This window comes from Doryrhamphus excisus, chromosome 1 (genome assembly GCF_030265055.1).
Source record: "Doryrhamphus excisus isolate RoL2022-K1 chromosome 1, RoL_Dexc_1.0, whole genome shotgun sequence".
Lineage (NCBI taxonomy): Eukaryota > Metazoa > Chordata > Actinopteri > Syngnathiformes > Syngnathidae > Doryrhamphus > Doryrhamphus excisus.
In genome coordinates, this window is record NC_080466.1 from 20,065,686 (window position 1) to 20,081,972 (window position 16,287).

The 16,287-nt window shown below is 39.9% G+C and overlaps 1 protein-coding gene across 1 annotated transcript; it reads right to left on the bottom strand.

The window, feature by feature from the left end:
- Nucleotides 1-5,646: 5,646 nt before the first annotated feature.
- LOC131099055 (beta-1,3-galactosyltransferase 2-like) lies at nt 5,647-14,181 on the bottom strand. The gene is made up of 2 exons (XM_058046011.1): nt 14,035-14,181; nt 5,647-12,066 (listed from the first exon to the last, which is right to left on the bottom strand). Exons 1-2 carry the CDS (start codon nt 14,079-14,081, stop codon nt 10,953-10,955), a joined length of 1,161 nt encoding a protein of 386 aa, XP_057901994.1. The 5' UTR covers nt 14,082-14,181; the 3' UTR covers nt 5,647-10,952.
- Nucleotides 14,182-16,287: the final 2,106 nt, after the last annotated feature.

The window sequence follows — 16,287 nt, forward strand, 5'->3', positions numbered from 1 at the left end:
ATAACATGCAAACTCCACACAGAGATGGCCGAGGGTGGAATCGAACTCCGGTCACCTAGCTGCGAGGCATGCATGCTAACCACTTGAGTACAGTGCAGCCCAAAATGACATTGAAAAATGCAGAAAACACACACATTGGTGTGTTTCTTCCCATGAGAAATTGACGCTGATGTGTGATTGTAAAGCAACAGAGCCAAGTGCTGTGCATGATTGTTTGTTTTCTCGCCGTCCTGTTAAATGTTTTCTCTTTTTTTCAACTTTGCTATTTACACACACACACACACACACACACACACACACACACACACACACACACACATTTATTAAGTCGGAAGGTTGCGGCAAAATACAGTACGCATTGTGTGGGACTTCTTGTGAAAGTGATCTAAGTTTTTGCCTCGGAACTGTCTTACAGAACCAGGGTTCAATTCCACCCTCGGCCATCTCTATGTGGAGTTTGCATGTTTTCCCCGTGCATGCGTGGGTTTTCTCCGGGTACTCCGGTTTCCTCCCACATTCCAAAAACATGCTAGGTTAATTAGCGACTCCAAATTGTCCATAGGTATGAATGTGAGTGTGAATGGTTGTTTGTCTATATGTGCCCTGTGATTGGCTGGCGACCAGTCCAGGGTGTTCCTCACCTCTCGCTCGAAGACAGCCGGGATAGGCTCCAGCACCCCTGTGACCCTTGTGAGGAAAAGCGGTAGAAAATGAATGAAAATGAATGAACTGTCTTACGGATTCCAACCCGCTGCACTTATGGGCAAAATTAAAATATCAATGTTATCATATGAGTATAGATTGAATCCACATACAGTTGATCCACCCATTGTGTTTAATTTTAAACCAGAATAAAGGTCATCATTGTCCTATTGTAAACTCCTACAAGTAGTAGTAGTACTAGTAGTAGTAGTAAACGTCATGTATCAGCCAAGTCACAGCATGTCTGACTGGCCAGCCCGTGTGTTTATATGACATGGGGCTAATAAATAGCAGGAGTCTCGGGGTTGGTGGTGGGGGGGCGGAGCAGAGACCGGGGTGTCACCTTTCCCAGCGTTCCTGAACGTGCGGCGTGGTCTCGTTGTCACCTTTTAACGTCTCCGCTGGCAGCTCGTTGGCGGCCGAGGTGGCAGGCGGAAATGCACCTGCAGACGCTTTCCCAAGACTGTAAAAATACACCTGCCTAAAATAGGAGCACCACTGTGTATGGAAATACATGCAAAGCCTATTAGATCATAAATTTATACGGTATATAGTCGATGGATAGCTAATAACGGACAAATACTGTGGATATTATATTGAATATTAAGGTTATGGTATTCTCAGGGCAATGAATCACTGACAACTTGGACTGATCAGATTGTCATTTCCACATTTCTCTGGCATTATCAGTTCATGATGGATGACTACGTGGTGACGAGGTAGGACAGCTGTAACATACGTAACAACGACTACTTTGAGCAGGACTACCAGGTAGTACAAAGAGCAGTCGGTAGAATCCGGTGTCTTCCACCATGGAGAAAGGATGCTCATCAGAATCAGAATCAGAATTCAGAATCACCTTTATTGTCATTGTATTGCATACAACGAAATTTCAACTCCACTGTACAGTAAAATAAGAATAGGGCGACGGTGGTTAGTGGTGGTTAGTGCGCAGACCTCACAGCTAGGAGACCAGCGTTCAATTCCACCCTCGGCCATCTCTGTGTGGAGTTTGCATGTTCTCCCCGTGCGTGCGTGGGTTTTCTCCGGGTACTCCGGTTTCCTCCCACATTCCAAAAACATGCTAGGTTAATTGTCCATAGGTATGAATGTGAGTGTGAATGGTTGTTTGTCTATATGTGCCCTGTGATTGGCTGGCCACCAGTCCAGGGTATACCCCGCCTCTCGCCCAACAGGGTAGGCTCCATCACCCCCCGCGACTTTCGGTAGAAAATGAATGAAAATAAGAATAAGGAAAAGGATCAAATAAAACAAGGAATAACAATATAAATATAAAAGTGGCAGGTGCTGTTCAAAATAAGTGTAAATATATTCATTCATTTTCTACCGCTTTTTTCCTCACAAGGGTCGCGGGGGTGCTGGAGCCTATCCCAGCTGTCTTTGAACCCTGGTCTCCTAGCTGTGAGGTCTGCGCGCTAACCACTAGACCGCCGTGCCGCCCCGTGTAAATATATGTCCATCAAAAACAATAACCTATGCAGTAACATAATGTAGAATTGCAGTCAAAAACAATACCCTACACCAGGGGTCGGCAACCTTTACTATGAAAAGAGCCATTTTAACCCCCTTGCACACTAAAGAAAAATAGCCTGGAGCCGCAAAACATATGTTTAAAACAATTAGGGGGTATCAAAGTAGTTCAGATAACAAAAGACGAGTTGGAGTACTCTTGCTAGTATTGGAGATAAACTTACATAAATGTATGTGTAAACTACTGGAAACTTACCTGATTTGTTTACTTTGGCGCAAACAAGTTCCCATGCAGCCAATCACAGGGCACATATAGACAAACAACCATTCACACTCACATTCATACCTATGGACAATTTGGAGTCGCTAATTAACCTCGCATGTTTTTAGAATGTGGGAGGTAACCGGAGTACCCGGAGAAAACCCACACATGCACAGGGAGAACATGCAAACTCAGGGTGGAATTGAACTCGGGTCTTCTAGTTGTGAGGCCTGCGCGCTAACCACTCATCCACCGTGCAGCCCATGGTAAAGTATTACTTATTTTCCTTCGTGTTTACTTGTGTGAGAGAGAACTGAATAGCATCCTGTCTGCTGTCAGAACTCAGTCAGGATGCATTCATGGTCTCACACAAAGTTGGATTTTTTTAAACTCATTACAAAGACATGCATTTTCCCCACTCGGGTGTTAAAAAATATTAAAACATTGCAAAGGGAGCCACAACAAAGAAGCTGAAGAGTCACATGCGGCTCTGGAGCTGCTGGTTGCTGACCCCTGCCCTATACAGTAACAAGATGTAGAATTGCAGTAACCAAAATGTGGAATTTCAGTAAACAAAATGTAGTAAAATGTAGAGTTTGACTTGGATGAATGAATCTTATTGCATATAAGTCCAGTATTGCACGTTTGAAGCATTATTGTACATAACAGTGAGATGTGTGTTTTAGTAGCGCAAAAATAAGTATGTTCATTTATGATTGTTCATTGCAATGATGGCTTTGGGAAAGAAGCTGTCTCTGTCTGTTGAGCTCATTTTATCCAATGGATTTTTGGAATTCTGCTGAAGTGTTCGCTGATGATGATGCTAAAAACTCAGCATATCCCGATCACATACTTTTCCACCCAAATCGTCTGATACTGATCTGTATTGGATGGATTACAGCAGTGCTATCGAGCTGTGAATGTGATACTCCTGCAGGCAATTTTCTCCTTACCGCAATCACAACATTGGTTCTCGTGGATGAAGGCGTGACCCTTTCAGCGTCCTACTCAAAGACAGAGGAAATGACTTGTATCTATCTAAAGAGTCTCACTTTTCTCCCTCAGAGCACTCCCAAACGTCAGCCGGAGAGGAATGTAAACACGAGCAGAAGAGGAAGTGTCCATGCGTGTATCTGTGTGTACTGTACGCTGCTGGTGTTTACATGTGTACACACGCCTGTGTACTTGTGTGTTCATTTCACACGACTTCCTCCACTCAAGTCGTGGACATAGCGGAAATAACACGGCGTGAACACACAAAATAAAATAAAATTATTAAATAGCAAAAAAAATCTAATGAATAAAATGTAACTGTTTATATTAAAGTAGTAATATTGGTATATATTTAACTATATAAATATTACAAATAGAAAACAAAAGGGAGAAATACAAATAAATTTAAATAATGGTAAATAAATGAAAAATAAAATGGATTAATGCATTAATCGTTTAAATAAAATGAATTTATTTATTTCTCATTAATTTCTGGAAATGCGCTCACAAAAAGTAACAATCATCAAATCAATCAGTGGTAAGAATGTTGGCCACACAGTCCAGGGTGTACCCCACCTCTCACCTGAAGTCAGCTGGGATAGGCTCCAGCATACCCGTAACACTAATGGGGACAAGTATGATAGACAGTGGATGGATGAAAAAAACAACCTTTGTGGTTTTTCTCCCGCCCATCCGTTTTCTATACCGCTTATTCTCATTAGGGTTGTGGTTATGCTGGAGCCTATCCCAGCTGTCTTCATGCAAGAGGTGGGGTACACCCTGGACTGGTGGCCAGCCAATCACAGGGCACATATAGACAAACAACCATTCACACTCACATTCATACCTATGGACAATTTGGAGTCGCTAATTAACCTAGCATGTTTTTGGAATGTGGGAGGAAACCGGAGTACCCAGAGAAAACCCATGCATGCACGGGGAGAACAAGCAAACTCCACACAAAGAATCGAACCCATGTCTTCTAACTGTGTGGCCAGATATTTGAATAACATACTTTTAATAAACACTACTCTACGACTTCTGCAGCAACGTCCTTGTAGATGCTCAGTACAAATGTGTCCTTTGAACTGAGGTGGAGAAGGAGGGAGGGATGGGGGGGGGGGTGATGGTAGTGGGCGGAGGATAGCTCCATGGGAATGCATGTCTTCTACGACTCTGCAGTTGTTACCTCGTAAGCCTTGTTTTGTTTTCACACGGACTTCAACCTCACTGTGTATACACACACACACACACACACACACACACACACACACACACATGGTGATGCATTAACGTCAATGTTCCATCAGGTGGCTTGCTCATTCTAAAATGTGTTTTATATTGAATGCAGAGTGGAGATTCAGTAATTAAATGTAATGACTCCTCCTGCCAGGTAGGCATGGTTAATGCCCCCTGCACCTATTGGTCAATGGGGCACTCATGATTGAGCCCTACCAACCCTGCCTAGCAACAAAATAGTAATGTAATAACAACAAATTGTAAAAACGAAAATGCGACCCTGCTGTTGCATCGAGCGAGAAACCCAAAGCTTGAGACCCCCATCACAGCCGGAAGCATGCCGCCCCCCCCACTTTCTCACAGAGGCCGTGAGAACGTGATTGTCAACCAAGGACCCTCACGATGCTGAGGACGTCAATTGAATGAAAAGAGTCAAATATGGAGGCTGACAATGTTACAGGCGCCATAGATGACTTTTTCTATTATGGCAGCTGTCACTCATACATTCATACAGTCAAGTTCTTATTTTGGCTCTTTCCAAAGCGTATACACCGTGGGTGGTCAAAATTTCGATATGATGTTATTGTAATAAACTAGTGCAATTGAATAGTGACAACATGTTTGGTAAAACTGCCCAAAATAAACCATAAATAAACTTCAAGTAAAGTACCTCATTATAATTAAACAACTTTTTTATGCACTAGTAAATTATATTTTCACATTTTTATGCATTTTTTAATTTTACTGATTTCTGTTTTTAAAAAAAAATCAAAAAGTTAATAAAATAACAAAATCATTTATGTACATTTTTCCCTTTTATTATATTTTCACATTTAATTTGATAATATTGGGGGAAACATTTTATCTTGTTCAAGCCTGCCCTCTCGTGGATGAAAGAGGAGTAACCACAACTCCACTCATTTTTTTTTATTCAGTGTCACACAGACACACAAGCATTTCACTTTCATTTTGAAGATAATAAACACACTAATAGATAAAATAGTAAAAAAAAAACACATCATCACGTATTGAAATGGACTTGCTGCATTGTATTGTTTGTTTTCCATTTGTTTCTCCTGTGCCTGTATTGAGTAATAGCATGTTTCTGATGTCCTTTTACTTTTACTGCAGCTATTTCTCCTAAACAAAAAGTATACTACATTGAAATGTACCCTGAGTTGCTGATCTGACTCTAAATAGCCTTCATAGTTGCTCTCTTCTGCCCCGAGTGGACATTTCCTTCACGTTACAGGCCCAAAGAGCACTTTGCTAGCATAGAAGTACTGCACATACTCCTTGTGCATGTACTTGTCAAAGTGGGCTGTGTTTAGTCCATCTGATTTGGACCAAATTTAGCCCAAAAATAGACTTTGAAAATTGGGTTGAGTTGAGTACGTCTGATTTGGTCCAAATTTTGCCCAAAAATAGACGTTGAAAATTGGATTGAGTTTATCCGATTTGGGCCAAATTTAGCCAAAAACCCAAAGGCTGAAAATTGGGTTGAGTTTATCCGATTTGGTCCAAATGTGGCCCAAAAATAGACGTCAAAAATTGGGTTGAGTTTAGTCCATCCAATGTGGTCTAAATTTATCCCAAAGTTAGACGTTGAAAATTGGGTTGCGTTTATCCGATTTGGTCCAAATGTAGCCCAAAATTAGACGTTGAAAATTGCGTTGAGTTTATCAGCTTTGGTCCAACTTTAGCACAAAAATATATGTTGAAAATTTGGCTTTGTTTAGCCCGTCCGATTTGGTCCAAATTTAGCCCAAAAATAGACATTGAAAATTGGGTTGAGTTTAGGTCGTCTGATTTGGTCTCAATGTAGCCCAAAAATAGACGTAGAAAATTGGGTAGAGTTTAGTCTGTCAGATTTAGTCCAAATTTAGCCAAAAACTAGACATTGAAAATTGGGTTTAGTTTATCCGATTTGGTCCAAATTTAGCACAAAAATAGACATTGAAAATCTTGTTGAGTTTAGTTTGTCTGATTTGGTCTAAATGTAGCCCAAAAATAGACGTTGAAAATTTGGGTAGTGTTTAGTCCATCTGATTTGGTCCAAATGTAGGCCAAAAATAGACGTTGAAAATTGTGTTGAGTTTATCCAATTTGGTCCAAATGTAGCCCAAAATTAGACGTTGAAAATTGCGTTGAGTTTATCCGATTTGGTCCAACTTTAGCCCAAAAATAGACATTGAAAATTGGGTTGAGTTTAGTTCGTCTGATTTGGTCTAAATGTAGCCCAAAAATAGACGTTGAAAATTGGGTAGAGTTTAGTCTGTCAGATTTAGTCCAAATTTAGCCAAACACTAGACATTGAAAATTGGGTTTAGTTTATCCGATTTGGTCCAAATTTAGCACAAAAATAGACATTGAAAATCTTGTTGAGTTTAGTTTGTCTGATTTGGTCTAAATGTAGCCCAAAAATAGACGTTGAAAATTTGGGTAGTGTTTAGTCCATCTGATTTGGTCCAAATGTAGGCCAAAAATAGACGTTGAAAATTGTGTTGAGTTTATCCAATTTGGTCCAAATGTAGCCCAAAATTAGACGTTGAAAATTGCGTTGAGTTTATCCGATTTGGTCCAACTTTAGCCCAAAAATATATGTTGAAAATTTGGCTTTGTTTAGTCCGTCCGATTTGGTCCAAATTTAGCCCAAAAATAGACATTGAAAATTGGGTTGAGTTTAGTTCGTCTGATTTGGTCTAAATGTAGCCCAAAAATAGACGTTGAAAATTGGGTAGAGTTTAGTCTGTCAGATTTAGTCCAAATTTAGCCAAACACTAGACATTGAAAATTGGGTTTAGTTTATCCGATTTGGTCCAAATTTAGCACAAAAATAGACATTGAAAATCTTGTTGAGTTTAGTTTGTCTGATTTGGTCTAAATGTAGCCCAAAAATAGACGTTGAAAATTTGGGTAGTGTTTAGTCCATCTGATTTGGTCCAAATGTAGCCCAAAAATAGACGTTAAAAATTGCGTTGAGTTTATCCGATTAGGTCCAACTTTAGCACAAAAATATATGTTGAAAATTTGGCTTTGTTTAGTCCGTCCGATTTGGTCCAAATTTAGCCCAAAAATAGACATTGAAAATTGGGTTGAGTTTAGTTAGTCTGATTTGGTCCAAATGTAGCCCAAAAATAGACGTTAAAAATTAGGCTGAGTTAAGTCCATCCGATTTGGTCTCAATTTCGCCCAAAAATAGACTTTGAAAATTGGGTTGAGTTTATCCGATTTGGTCCAAACTTAGCCCAAAAATAGACTTTGAAAATTGGGTTGAGTTGAGTCCATCTGATTTGGTCCAAATGTATCCCAAAAATAGACGTTGAAAATTGGGTTGAATTCATCCGATTTGGTCCAAATGTAGCCCAAAAATAGACATTGAAAATTGGGTTGAGTTTAGTTCGTCTGATTTGGTCTAAATGTAGCCCAAAAATAGACGTTGAAAATTGGGTAGAGTTTAGTCTGTCAGATTTAGTCCAAATTTAGCCAAACACTAGACATTGAAAATTGGGTTTAGTTTATCCGATTTGGTCCAAATTTAGCACAAAAATAGACATTGAAAATCTTGTTGAGTTTAGTCTGTCAGATTTAGTCCAAATTTAGCCAAACACTAGACATTGAAAATTGGGTTTAGTTTATCCGATTTGGTCCAAATTTAGCACAAAAATAGACATTGAAAATCTTGTTGAGTTTAGTTTGTCTGATTTGGTCTAAATGTAGCCCAAAAATAGACGTTGAAAATTTGGGTAGTGTTTAGTCCATCTGATTTGGTCCAAATGTAGCCCAAAAATAGACGTTAAAAATTGCGTTGAGTTTATCCGATTAGGTCCAACTTTAGCACAAAAATATATGTTGAAAATTTGGCTTTGTTTAGTCCGTCCGATTTGGTCCAAATTTAGCCCAAAAATAGACATTGAAAATTGGGTTGAGTTTAGTTCGTCTGATTTGGTCCAAATGTAGCCCAAAAATAGACGTTAAAAATTAGGCTGAGTTAAGTCCATCCGATTTGGTCTCAATTTCGCCCAAAAATAGACTTTGAAAATTGGGTTGAGTTTATCCGATTTGGTCCAAACTTAGCCCAAAAATAGACTTTGAAAATTGGGTTGAGTTGAGTCCATCTGATTTGGTCCAAATGTATCCCAAAAATAGACGTTGAAAATTGGGTTGAATTCATCCGATTTGGTCCAAATGTAGCCCAAAAATAGACATTGAAAATTGGGTTGAGTTTAGTTTGTCTGATTTGGTCTAAATGTAGCCCAAAAATAGACGTTGAAAATTGGGTAGAGTTTAGTCTGTCAGATTTAGTCCAAATTTAGCCAAACACTAGACATTGAAAATTGGGTTTAGTTTATCCGATTTGGTCCAAATTTAGCACAAAAATAGACATTGAAAATCTTGTTGAGTTTAGTTTGTCTGATTTGGTCTAAATGTAGCCCAAAAATAGACGTTGAAAATTTGGGTAGTGTTTAGTCCATCTGATTTGGTCCAAATGTAGGCCAAAAATAGACGTTGAAAATTGGGTTGAGTTTAGTCTGTCAGATTTAGTCCAAATTTAGCCAAAAACTAGACATTGAAAATTGGGTTTAGTTTATCCGATTTGGTCCAAATTTAGCACAAAAATAGACAATGAAAATCTTGTTGAGTTTAGTTTGTCTGATTTGGTCTAAATGTAGCCCAAAAATAGACGTTGAAAATTTGGGTAGTGTTTAGTCCATCTGATTTGGTCCAAATGTAGCCCAAAAATAGACGTTAAAAATTGCGTTGAGTTTATCCGATTAGGTCCAACTTTAGCACAAAAATATATGTTGAAAATTTGGCTTTGTTTAGTCCGTCCGATTTGGTCCAAATTTAGCCCAAAAATAGACTTTGAAAATTGGGTTGAGTTGAGTCCATCTGATTTGGTCCAAATGTATCCCAAAAATAGACGTTGAAAATTGGGTTGAATTCATCCGATTTGGTCCAAATGTAGCCCAAAAATAGACATTGAAAATTGGGTTGAGTTTAGTTTGTCTGATTTGGTCTAAATGTAGCCCAAAAATAGACGTTGAAAATTGGGTAGAGTTTAGTCTGTCAGATTTAGTCCAAATTTAGCCAAACACTAGACATTGAAAATTGGGTTTAGTTTATCCGATTTGGTCCAAATTTAGCACAAAAATAGACATTGAAAATCTTGTTGAGTTTAGTTTGTCTGATTTGGTCTAAATGTAGCCCAAAAATAGACGTTGAAAATTTGGGTAGTGTTTAGTCCATCTGATTTGGTCCAAATGTAGCCCAAAAATAGACGTTAAAAATTGCGTTGAGTTTATCCGATTAGGTCCAACTTTAGCACAAAAATATATGTTGAAAATTTGGCTTTCTTTAGTCCGTCCGATTTGGTCCAAATTTAGCCCAAAAATAGAAATTGGAATTCGGGTGGTGTTCCATGATGGAGATCTTCCGCATATAACCCATTTTGGTTATAGTGTGCCAAAATACTTCTTCATGCTACCTTCCTCATTCATGAACACTTCCTCTACCATCATACTAACAAAATCAAAAGACCACTTCTCTTATGGGTCCAATGTTGCACTGTATGTAATGGGGGATGGTGCAATTGTATTATTATTTTGTTGTTGTTAAACAAAATTAATGATCCATCCATCCATATCTGAGTTTGAAAAAACTAAAATTGCTTACGAATATTCTTTTATCAAACATTGTTTGTACAGAAGGACCACACAAAGGGACAACTCAGGTGTCAGGGAAGTATTGGATGAAGTATCAAAGAAAAGTGTTTAGTGACAACTTCAGCAAAAATAACAATCTGATTGCCTGTGTGCTCTGCAATATTACAACCGTCAGTTGTTCAACAGTTGCTCGCTACTTCGGCTCCGAATGGCCTATTCCTATTGGTGTAATTAACACCAATACATGTTTCATACTTTTTTGTTAAAATCATGTCATTTCAGAATTCAGTCCTGAATTTATGATTTCTAACAATTGATGGTTTAAATTATGTTCACTTTCCAACCACATTTAGATGGCAAAGGGACTTCTTTATGGAGATGTCTTTTCATCGGCCTTTCACTTTCACTTTTCAACCAAATTCTTTCAACATATGGACATGACGTCTTTTCAACTAATTTTTCCTGGAATACGTATTCCAGGAGAGTAAAGTTAAACACCTGAGACTCCCGTCTCCTGCCCTGTTGTGTTGGAAGCCATGTCTGAAAGTGCTTCACTGTGTATACTTCCATTGAGATTCACATGAACTCTTCTATATTCTTCAACAAGGCGGTCCCGGATTACTCTTGAGGTCCACCCAGTAGTTGACCAGCTGCTGAGGCGAGGACAGGATGTAGGTGATGATCCTTGAGTATTCACAGCGATTGTAGTGGGTGTTGTAGGCTCGGAACTGCGAACTATCTGGCGGTGGCGTTGGCGACAGTCCCAACTTGCTCATACACATTCCAATGTAAGCGTCCTCAATGTTGAACGGCGTGATGGTTTTGGAGATCTCCACAAACTTGGGTGGGAGATCGTTGGAGAAAACGTACCCCATACCCAGAGCGTACGTGGGGTATTTGGGATTTGGGTAAAGCTCCACAGGGACGTACCACTTGGAGCTCTTGTCGCGGATGACTGGTATGTCCCACATGATCATCCCTGTCAGGTAGTTGCTTTTGGGGATACCCGGTCGTTGCAGCATCAAGACCAGGTTGTTGATGTTGAGGAACATGTCCGAGTCCACCTTCATGGCGTAAGTGGCCGTCGGGCAGCGCGTGGCCAACCACTCCATGATGACCATGGTCTTGATGGTGAGATTGAGATAAGTGTCTGCAAAGTTGCTCTGAATCAGGTCATGGTGCAGCTCGTTCTCCTGATGCAGCTTCTGCTGCTGCACCGCACCTCCAGCCAGGCCCAGCATAAAGAAAGTCTGGACCGTCTGGCCCTGGACCACATTCTCTTTGCCCCATGTGTGGCGGATGGCGTCCCGGGCTTCCACATTTCCAGGTGCCACAGGAACTATGAGCATCAGAAAAGGCGTGTTGTTCTTGCACACGTCGGCAACATCAATAATGAAACGATAGTTCCGAGGGTAGGCCTGGTGGTACTGAAGCTCCGCTATTACCGGGGCTACGGTGGTCTTAGGTACTTCCTCGTTTACTTTAAATAGATGCTTTGGGTGGACCTGGTAAGAAGGAGGGAGTTTGGCCTGATAGGTGTGATTCATGAACCTCTGGTAGTGCTCACGGAGGAAAGAGTTCTCCCACCAGGATGGAAATTGCATGGAATGGATGTAACACAGGAAAAATATTGCCACACACAGCAGGAGCAGGAACCGGAACCAGGACTGAATCTTTTTTGGAGGAACATGATGAGGACTCGTTGTGAGCTGTCTGGAAAACAAAAACAATCAAATGTCCAATTAAATCAGTGTACTCTAATGCATCATCCCAGCATGTACGTATATCAACGATGCAATATTGTTAGAGGTTTTTTTTTTTATTTTAGACAGCTTCGTACTTGAAATAGGTGTATCCCCGTGGAAGTGGAATCATCTCTCACTGGTTTCTATGTTCTCACTGATGGTGCGTAATCTATTAAGATTTGTTTGAAATTGAGGTCAGAGGTATCTTGAGAATTAGCTACCATAGCTTTTAGGAAATGCCCTAAAATGCTACTATTATAGAGGATGTGCATACTGTCTCTTGCCAAACTTCTCAGATTTTATATCAACGTTTGCAATAATATTACATCTTTTGGACGTGAGGTGAGAGAGAAAGGGAATTTATGAGGGGAAAAGTTGTAGATTTTCGACCAATTATGATGATATCGGATGTGTCACAGTTTAACTTGTGTGTGTTGCAATGAATGTCTTCTGAATGTGTAAAAAAAAAAAAAAAGAAATAGGTTTATCCCAATGACAGCATTGTAAGCTAGCTCATATTAACTCATTTTCTCATTTTATAATGCGCATTAAAGGGAAAGGATTGTGAATGATGGGCAAAATTTCCCCTTTAAAGGCAAAAATAGATGATACTCTGTAATCACTGACAGAAAAATAATAATAATAATAATAATAACAACATACAACAATACAGTCATCCCTTGCTACAATGGACATTCATTCATTCATTTTCTACCCCTGGAGCCTATCCCAGCTATCTTCTGGCGAGAGGCGCAGTACACCCTGGACTGGTGACCAGCCAATCACAGGGCACATATAGACAAACAACCATTCACACTCACATTCATACCTATGGACAATTTGGAGTCGCCAATTAACCTAGCATGTTTTTGGAATGTGGGAGCCTGAGAAAACTCCACACAGAAATGGCCAGGGTGGAATTGAACTCGGATCTCCTAGCTGTGAGGCCTACGCGCTAACCACATGTCCGCCGTACAGCCTGCTACAATGGACAAGTAATAGTCGAGTGGTTAGCGCACAGACCTCACAGCTAGGAGACCAGGGTTCAATTCCACCCTCGGCCATCTCTATGTGGAGTTTGCATGTTCTCCCCGTGCATGCGTGGGTTTTCTCCGGGTACTCCGGTTTCCTCCCACATTCCAAAAACATGCTAGGTTAATTAGCGACTCCAAATTGTCCATAGGTATGAATGTGAGTGTGAATGGTTGTTTGTCTATATGTGCCCTGTGATTGGCTGGCCACCAGTCCAGGGTGTACCAGTCCGCCGCGACCCTTGTGAGGAAAAGCGGTAGAAAATGAATAAATGAATGAATGAATGTTATTAGTTGTTTTTCTTAATGACACCCATGACCATGTCACTGGCACGTGCCATAATCCAACAGACAGGCATGTCTCGTGCACTCAGCCTTGTATTTGATCAGAAAATGTGCATATTCAGCCATTTTTTTACTTAAAAATATACAAAATATACATTTATAATACAGTTCAAATTAAAAAAATTTTATCATGACAGTAGTCCCGATAAAAGGGTGCGGCTGGCTCCCGTGCCTGCACGTGCACATGAAGCAGCCGTTTGAAAATGGTATTTCTTTAATAGATCATGCCTCAAAAACCCCCATTTCCATGACATGTGGTAAAATAATACAATACGAACGTTGATAGCAGTATCGGTCGTAATTTTTCGAATCGTTCACTTTTTTCCACAGCGACAGAACAGGTGCCGCTTTTCACACAGGGAAAAAAAGTTAAGAAAACGACAAATTGTTCAGTTATTCACTTTGAGTGAATAGTCAGACTTGGAATATCCTCCGAAACTCGTTTGAATAACATTGTGTTGTCTTGCTGCTATAAATTAACTTTCAAGGAAAGCTGCCAGGAAATTCTGATACGATGTACTGTAAGTAAGTGGAAGGAAGAAAATAATCAAGTTATATACCTTAATCCATTATTCCCACTTGGACCTTTCCCCTCCCGGTCCTCCATGCTTGTCCTCCAGAACGTCCACCCTTAAAGTTGTCCTCTGTCCTTCAGTGGAAGCCAGGTGTGCTACAAAGTCACAGTTCGTGTGAAGTGACTTCTCAGTCACGTCATCACCACACACACACACACACACACACACACACGACTGCTAGATGTTTTCAAAACTGAAAAGTAAGCATAATTTTTTTTATTCATCTTTAATATTTTGTCAAACTTAAAAAAAAGTTGTGCTAGAGGACATGACATAGAGTATTTGCATCTCTGAATGAATAAAAACTGTATTTTGAAGGATGTCGGCACTTCTGGTTAATGATTGGCTCCTAATGAACCAATCACAATGAAGAAATGGCGTTTCACGTTAGTCTCTTGAATTTCATGTTGTGGTCATATTATCCTGATATCCACTGAAAAACAACACATACAAATATACATTTCTATCATAGGTTGATCATTTATGTCATATATGATTTTATGTGGACAGTAAATATGCAGTAAAACCTCTGTAAGTTTGATTTTTCCCCCCAACTTTAACATACAAGCTGACAACATGAATTGAGTGTAGTCAGTCAGTCAATTTGAGACAACCTTTTAATGGTTTAAGTATCTTTTTACATGCAGTGACTATACTTCCTCACCCGTGGTGCCAAACAAACACAAGCCAACAAATATGTGACACACAACTTAACCTATACACACTGCACCATCATGGAAGTTAAAAAGTATGGACTTTCATATTCTCTATTATAGATACACTAATGTTAAGATATCCATCTATCCATTATTTATGCCGCTTATCCTCATTAGGGTCGTTGTTTGGTCTAGAGCAGGTGTCGGGAACCTTTTTGGCTAAGAGAGCCATGAAGGCCAGATATTTTAAAATGTGTATCTGTGAGAGCCATATACATTTTGAATGCAATAAAATGTGTGCATTTTTATGTAAGACCAACAGTTTTAGATATAATGGGCTCTAATTATGTAGACCAGGCACACTACCCCACGCCAATGGGGTGTGGCCAGCACACTTTCGTGAGCAGCGCAGTGTCTAATAATAAATCAAATACTTGCTGCCATTAATACAACTTCTGCTGCTGCATTATTTTGCACTATACTCAGTATATTTCATTCTTTTGGCCATCTTCGTCAGAAGGCTTGGTTCTGCAGCTTTAGCTAGGTGACTATTTGACTAAAGGAGGAAAGTTTATATTTACATGTTGACATCTCAATGACCGAGGTAGACTACCGCATTACCCAGTAATAATCGAGTTTTGGTGTTTGACCTGGAAAATATCATCAGGAAAGATGGATATGGTTTTCCGTATTGCAGTAGAAAAGAGATGGACGAATTAAAATGCATAAGAAAGTTGTTGATTAGGTTCCCTACCTCTGGTCTAGCGAGAGTACCACTGAGGAAAAAAAGACAGGAAGCAGAACTGGAGGTAACAGAGATGAGGATGCTGAGGTTGGGAGTGACCAGGATGGATAGGATCACAAACAAATACATCAGAGGGAAATTACATGTTAGAGGCTTTGGAGATAAAGTCAGAGAGGCCAGATTGAGATGGTTCGAACATGTCCAGAGGAGAGATGGTGACTATATTAGTAGAAGGTTTATGGATGTAGTGAAGGAGGACATGAGGGTAGTTGGTGTGAGAGAGACAGATGCGGAGGACATGGTTGGATGGAGGAGATTGATTTGCTGTGGCGACCCCTGAAGGGAAAAACCCAAAGAGAAAGAAGAAGACATGCCGGCCAAAAACTTAAGAACTACCTGCAAGGACTTGTACCAGGATCAAGTTTCTCATACATTACAGTTTTTTATGTCCATTGACAAAAATAATGAAATGGAACTGTGTACATATAATTTATGACTGATATGTGTTTGATATTATTTTTCAGAGTACAGATGTTACTGCGAAGCCAACAACAGTCCTCCATAGTCTTCCTGTCACCCTTCAAGAGCATAGCACAGCCTTCTTGCACTGTAAGTACTTTTCAGTCCTGATTATTTAATTCCACACCACAGGATGCCCAATCTCTAATGCAGCTTATTTTGTTTTGACTTATTTCTACTTTTATAGTAATTTTTTTGTGTTTTCTTCTGATGTAATTGTGGTTGTTGACATCGTTAGGACTGTGATGACGCGGACCTGTCGGGCACCTATCCTGACTAAAATTCCTGAAGGTACTCCATCCTATCCTGACTTACTGC

Excerpts from the sequence above, each read along its gene's own strand:
- LOC131099055 (XM_058046011.1), bottom strand. The coding sequence starts at position 14,081 with ATGGAGGACCGGGAGGGGAAAGGTCCAAGTGGGAATAATGGATTAAG. Across the intron at positions 12,067-14,034 it reads AGTGGGAATAATGGATTAAG|ACAGCTCACAACGAGTCCTC; the intron begins GTATATAACTTG and ends TTTGTTTTCCAG.